At 32.6% G+C, this 6,182-nt stretch overlaps 1 protein-coding gene across 1 annotated transcript; it reads left to right on the top strand.

Annotated features, from left to right (window-relative positions):
• Positions 1-2,015: 2,015 nt before the first annotated feature.
• LOC139868595 (toll/interleukin-1 receptor-like protein) lies at positions 2,016-3,041 on the top strand. Its single transcript, XM_071856930.1, has 3 exons — positions 2,016-2,491; positions 2,592-2,706; positions 2,916-3,041. The coding sequence occupies exons 1-3, from the start codon at positions 2,016-2,018 to the stop codon at positions 3,039-3,041; spliced, it is 717 nt and encodes a 238-aa protein (XP_071713031.1).
• Positions 3,042-6,182: the final 3,141 nt, after the last annotated feature.

Below are 6,182 nucleotides of genomic sequence, written 5' to 3'. Positions count from 1 at the left end.
CGTCCCCAGTACCTGGACGGCGTCCTGATCGGTTTCCAGGCCCTGTTTGCTGTATTCCTCAAATGGACGAACCAACACACAAACAATCACATTTTATGATCCGCAAACAATTAGAACATGTATTTTATATCATCGGAAAGCTCTTTCGACAAGGAACGCAACTAAGCACTTTTCATCAAGCAAAAACATCATATACTATAACCGAAATCCCGTCAAGTGAGCAATAGAGGTTTATTTTCAAGTTTCAAGTTTATCAATTGCAATTTAAGTTTCGGGAATCCAATTTATACATATGATATGCCGTTTTGAAGGTAATGAAACATGTAATACAACTAAACACTTATCAATAACATTAACAAGCATTCAACGCATCAAAAGTTCGTTTTAAGAGTTGTCAACCCTAACCAAAAGTTCACAAAATCAATAATCGCGTTTATGAAGTTTCTTTAATCAATCTATACATCAAAATGAAGCTAATGATACTAGTAACACTTTTAAAACATGCACATTAACAATCTAATAACATTTGATCATCCAAAATCAAGGATTTAGCAAGAAATTTTCATAATGAACTAGTTACACCAAAAAACAACAAATCGAGCATACAAATTACATACACGACATCACGATGAGCCATAGACACTAATTAACAACTTTATAAGTCAAGAACACGAATTTAAAGAAATCTAGAGTTTTAGAAATGTTACCCAAACTTGATGATATTGGTATCAAAATGTAGAGGATGAAGAGAGGATCACAAATATGTAGTTTATTTTGTTGTAAGCCTCCTAGATCGAATTTAGATGATGATTGAATGAATTTGGTAAATGGGTGTGTGTTCTTGCTAGAGAGAAAGAGAGAGAGATGGAGATGATAATGAATGGGTGAAAGGGGTTTGACCCTTTGACCTAGTCAAGGGTTTGATCCCTTGTCAAGTTTAGTCCCTCAACTTTCGTTCGGGTGCGGAAATTACCTAAACGAGATAATTTAAAACGCGTATCAACGGGAGATGTTATAAACATATAACGGACTTTATATTAGTATAACGGAAAAGTAAATGGAAAAAGGCGGGATGTTACATTTATAATACATAAACATGCATTTTTTAATACAAATCTCTTATATACAAAATTTAAAAGCATGAAAAATTGACATCGCATGAATATAAAATGCACATTGAACGTACCCGCCCTTGTGACTTAGTGATACACGTAACCCTTTATATGTTGGATGAGATGAGATGTCTCAAATTTGAGTTACATTCCTTAAAACATTCCATTAAAACATTCCATGTTATTTACCCGATTCATAAAGTGACTTTGAGGAGGTTTTACCAACCCGTATTCTAAGATTTTGGTTAATTCCGTCTGTTTTTCGGGTGGTTTAAGGATTTAATCCATGTAATGCGGTTTTAGTTTTAGTCCCTGTAGTGCGGGTCATTACCCAAATAATTGGTTTTAATTGTACATCGTACCCGATTTTCGTGGACAAGTTGACGAGCAATAATCAACGTCAAAGTCAGCTTTTGATTCTATGGAGTCGTTACTTTACAACTCTCGTGGATATTGTTTGTCTGGCGCACAACGTAATAGCAATTTCACAATATATACATTATCACACCTCTCAAATTCAATCTATGTTTTTCACCACTTTTCAATCCATCTCTTCAATTTATCTTTTGAATATAAGAGTCGGTCTAAACGTTTTGTTCAGAAGTTTTCAATTGTGAATTTAGTGATTGACCTATGTCGTAGGGTTTTATTAAAAAAAAAATGAATAATAATTTGTTATGATCAAAGTGCAATTAAACTTTGATGTTTCTCATCCTCTAATTAAATTAATGATTGATGATTGATGATTGATGATTGATGATCGATCTATTTAGGTTTTTATTAATTTAGGAATAATGATTTGTGATAATTAATTTCAGTTGAATTTTGATGTTTTTCATCCTGCTTATCATTATTCATTTGTAGCACTTCATTTTATAGTAGTGAACTGTAGATGTAGAAGTGATGATGTCTTCAAAAACGCTACCCCAGGTTTATGATGTTTTCATGAGCTTTCGAGGGGATGATACTCGAATGGGATTCACTAGCCATTTATATGATGCTTTAATTCGGAACGGCATTAGGACCTACAAAGACGACAAGACACTTGAGATTGGAAAACTAATTTCTGCCGAGCTTCTAGAGGCCATAGAAACATCACGTTTCACCGTTGTTGTTTTATCGAACAGTTATGCAACATCTACTTGGTGTTTGGAGGAAATTGCAAAGGTTGTTGATTGCATGAAGAATGGCAAGATGATCGTCATCCCTGTTTTTTACCATGTGACACCTTCTGACGTACGCCATCAAAGCAATTGTTTTGAACAGGGGTTTACAAATCATGAAGCAGATCCTGAAATTCCATCACAAAAGGTGGAAACATGGAGAGCTGCTTTCACAAAGATTGGGAATATTTCGGGATTGCACGTGACACAACACACGTAGTAGCATTTCCCCTTTTTCTATTATCGTTAGTTAGTTATTCTGTTATGATTATAATTCACTATTTATATACCTAGTCTGATGTCTGGTTATGTTCAGGAATGAAGCAGAAGTCATAAGTGAAATTGTACGAAGAATCTTGAAGGACAGGCAGTATACGTTACCAATAGATCTTTCAGATGGTCTTGTGGGAATCGAGTCACGAGAGGATGTAGTAAGAAGACTTTTGAGAGTCGACTCTTGTGAAGTTCTTTTTATAATAATAATTTGTGGGATAGGTGTGTTAGAAATAAAAAGGAAAGAAGAAAGAGACACATACATAACTCTGGATTAGCTCCTTTGATACATCAATTCCCAATATTCAAATTTGTGAACTGGAAGCTGATAAAACTGTTAATTTTGTAATTTAATTTGGATACAAAGAAGGCAAGAATAATTCTCAATCAACTTATTGTAGACGGTACGTTAGAGATGACCAAATTTGGAGTTTTTTTTAGACAGGATGCAGAGATATTGCAGCTGAATTATTGCAAGGGATGGAGAATATGACTTCGAACTGTACATTGCTCTTATATTTGATTCATTGCTTTTCAACGAGATTGGTAAAGGTTCGATGAGAGAGGGTGTACAAAGAAGACAAGTTATGGTGAGGAGTTGCGAATTTGGGATTGTTATGGCAAGTGGGAAACTTATAGCTTTCTATTAGGGGGTGAAAATAAAAGTTCAATATTTCCAAGTATAGTACATTTCAAAAATAAGCATCATAATCATATAAAATCGAAGATAAAAATTATTACAAGTCTGAATTGACGATCTTTAAACGTTTTAAAATCACTAATAAGAGATTTTGAATTAAACTCTTCAACAGATGTTTCCAACAGACGTTTGACCAAAAAAGTATTGCATTCATTTGTTGAAAACATTTAATAAAACCAACATTGACTCATAGGTCTACAGATGTTCCCAACAATATCGATAAAAATGTGTGAATGCAATTGTTTAAATAATGATAAATAAAGTTGAGGTAAATAAAGCATGTGACTCTGTCTAGCTCAACCTCTCTCCAACAGAGCGGAAGCAAATAAGCAACAATTAAACTAAAAATGAAAAATGCAAAACGTCAGCACAAAAGATGGTGAGATTATAGTATTATTTCCAACAATAAATAAATATAGACCACGAGATTTCATAGTTCAAAAACTTTACAAAACATATATGTAACAATGGGCACTCGATAACCAGACTTAACGACAAAAGAGTACACCCCCCCCCCCCCCCCCCCCCTCCCCCCCTCTCTCTCTCATATTTACACTGGCAAGTGTTAGTATGTCCACGAAGTATTAATCATCCGTGAAAGACTAGAGCGACTAGTTTCGGATGGGGTTGTTGGGCCCAATAGATCTACCAATAAGATTCGCATTTACCGGTTCAAAAACCAATAATTAACAGTTACCAAGCTAAAGGGATTTGTGCCATTCTATAAGCCAAACATATATAAATTTAATTACTCGTGTCTACTATGTAAAACATTACGAGAGCATGCATTCTCAGTCCCAAAATAGTTTAACGTTTCAAAAGGGGAGCTATAAAACTCACAATAAGCACAACAATGAATTACTAAACCACATGCAACGAGAACGGACCAAAATAGTCCAACATTCAACCTAGAATTATAAAATAGGTTAATAAATACCTAATACTCTAGGTCAAGTCATAGTGGATTCGTAACCCTGGTGCTTTAAGTACTTTAAAAAGTATTTAAACAAATTGTATTCGCCTTTTAATAAGAATAGATTTTACTTAATCAAAATAATCAGCTTTAACTTTTCAAAAAAGTCAACTCAAAAATTCAACGGTCAACATGTAGTGACCCGAACTTTTCCATGTTTATATATATTAATTGAGATTGATATTTACATGATTAAATGTTTCCAACATGTTAAGCAATCAAACTTGTTAAGACTTGATTAATTGAAATATGTTTCATATAGACAATTGACCACCCAAGTTGACCGGTGATTCACGAACGTTAAAACTTGTAAAAACTATATGATGACATATATATGGATATATATATATAGTTAACATGATACTATGATAAGTAAACATATCATTAAGTATATTAACAATGAACTACATATGTAAAAACAAGACTACTAACTTAATGATTTTTAAACGAGACATATATGTAACGATTATCGTTATAAAGACATTTAATGTATATATATCATATTAAGAGATATTCATACATGATAATATCATGATAATATAATAATTTAAAATCTCATTTGATATTATAAACATTGGGTTAACAACATTTAACAAGATCGTTAACCTAAAGGTTTCAAAACAACACTTACATGTAACGACTAACGATGACTTAACGACTCAGTTAAAATGTATATACATGTAGTGTTTTAATATGTATTTATACACTTTTGAAAGACTTCAATACACTTATCAAAATACTTCTACTTAACAAAAATGCTTACAATTACATCCTCGTTCAGTTTCATCAACAATTCTACTCGTATGCACCCGTATTCGTACTCGTACAATACACAGCTTTTAGATGTATGTACTATTGGTATATACACTCCAATTATCAGCTCTTAGCAGCCCATTTGAGTCACCTAACACATATGGGAACCATCATTTGGCAACTAGCATGAAATATCTCATAAAATTACAAAAATATGAGTAATCATTCATGACTTATTTACATGAAAACAAAATTACATATCCTTTATATCTAATCCATACACCAACGACCAAAAACACCTACAAACACTTTCATTCTTCAATTTTCTTCATCTAATTGATCTCTCTCAAGTTCTATCTTCAAGTTCTAAGTGTTCTTCATAAATTCCAAAAGTTCTAGTTTCATAAAATCAAGAATACTTTCAAGTTTGCTAGCTCACTTCCAATCTTGTAAGGTGATCATCCAACCTCAAGAAATCTTTGTTTCTTACAGTAGGTTATCATTCTAATACAAGGTAATAATCATATTCAAACTTTGGTTCAATTTCTATAACTATAACAATCTTATTTCAAGTGATGATCTTACTTGAACTTGTTTTCGTGTCATGATTCTGTTTCAAGAACTTCGAGCCATCCAAGGATCCATTGAAGCTAGATCCATTTTTCTCTTTTCCAGTAGGTTTATCCAAGGAAATTAAGGTAGTAATGATGTTCATAACATCATTCGATTCATACATATAAAGCTATCTTATTCGAAGGTTTAAACTTGTAATCACTAGAACATAGTTTAGTTAATTCTAAACTTGTTCGCAAACAAAAGTTAATCCTTCTAACTTGACTTTTAAAATCAACTAAACACATGTTCTATATCTATATGATATGCTAACTTAATGATTTAAAACCTGGAAACACGAAAAACACCGTAAAACCGGATTTACGCCGTCGTAGTAACACCGCGGGCTGTTTTGGGTTAGTTAATTAAAAACTATGATAAACTTTGATTTAAAAGTTGTTATTCTGAGAAAATGATTTTTATTATGAACATGAAACTATATCCAAAAATTATGGTTAAACTCAAAGTGGAAGTATGTTTTCTAAAATGGTCATCTAGACGTCGTTCTTTCGACTGAAATGACTACCTTTACAAAAACGACTTGTAACTTATTTTTCCGACTATAAACCTATACTTTTTCTGTTTAGATTCATAAA

Source organism: Rutidosis leptorrhynchoides, chromosome 9 (assembly GCF_046630445.1).
Source record: "Rutidosis leptorrhynchoides isolate AG116_Rl617_1_P2 chromosome 9, CSIRO_AGI_Rlap_v1, whole genome shotgun sequence".
NCBI lineage: Eukaryota > Viridiplantae > Streptophyta > Magnoliopsida > Asterales > Asteraceae > Rutidosis > Rutidosis leptorrhynchoides.
The sequence above is the reverse complement of the archived record's forward strand: the minus strand, read 5'-3'. Positions and strand labels throughout refer to the sequence as shown.

Excerpts from the sequence above, each read along its gene's own strand:
- LOC139868595 (XM_071856930.1), top strand. The coding sequence starts at position 2,016 with ATGATGTCTTCAAAAACGCTACCCCAGGTTTATGATGTTTTCATGAGC. Across the intron at positions 2,492-2,591 it reads TTGCACGTGACACAACACAC|GAATGAAGCAGAAGTCATAA; the intron begins GTAGTAGCATTT and ends GGTTATGTTCAG. Across the intron at positions 2,707-2,915 it reads TCGAGTCACGAGAGGATGTA|AAGGCAAGAATAATTCTCAA; the intron begins GTAAGAAGACTT and ends TTGGATACAAAG.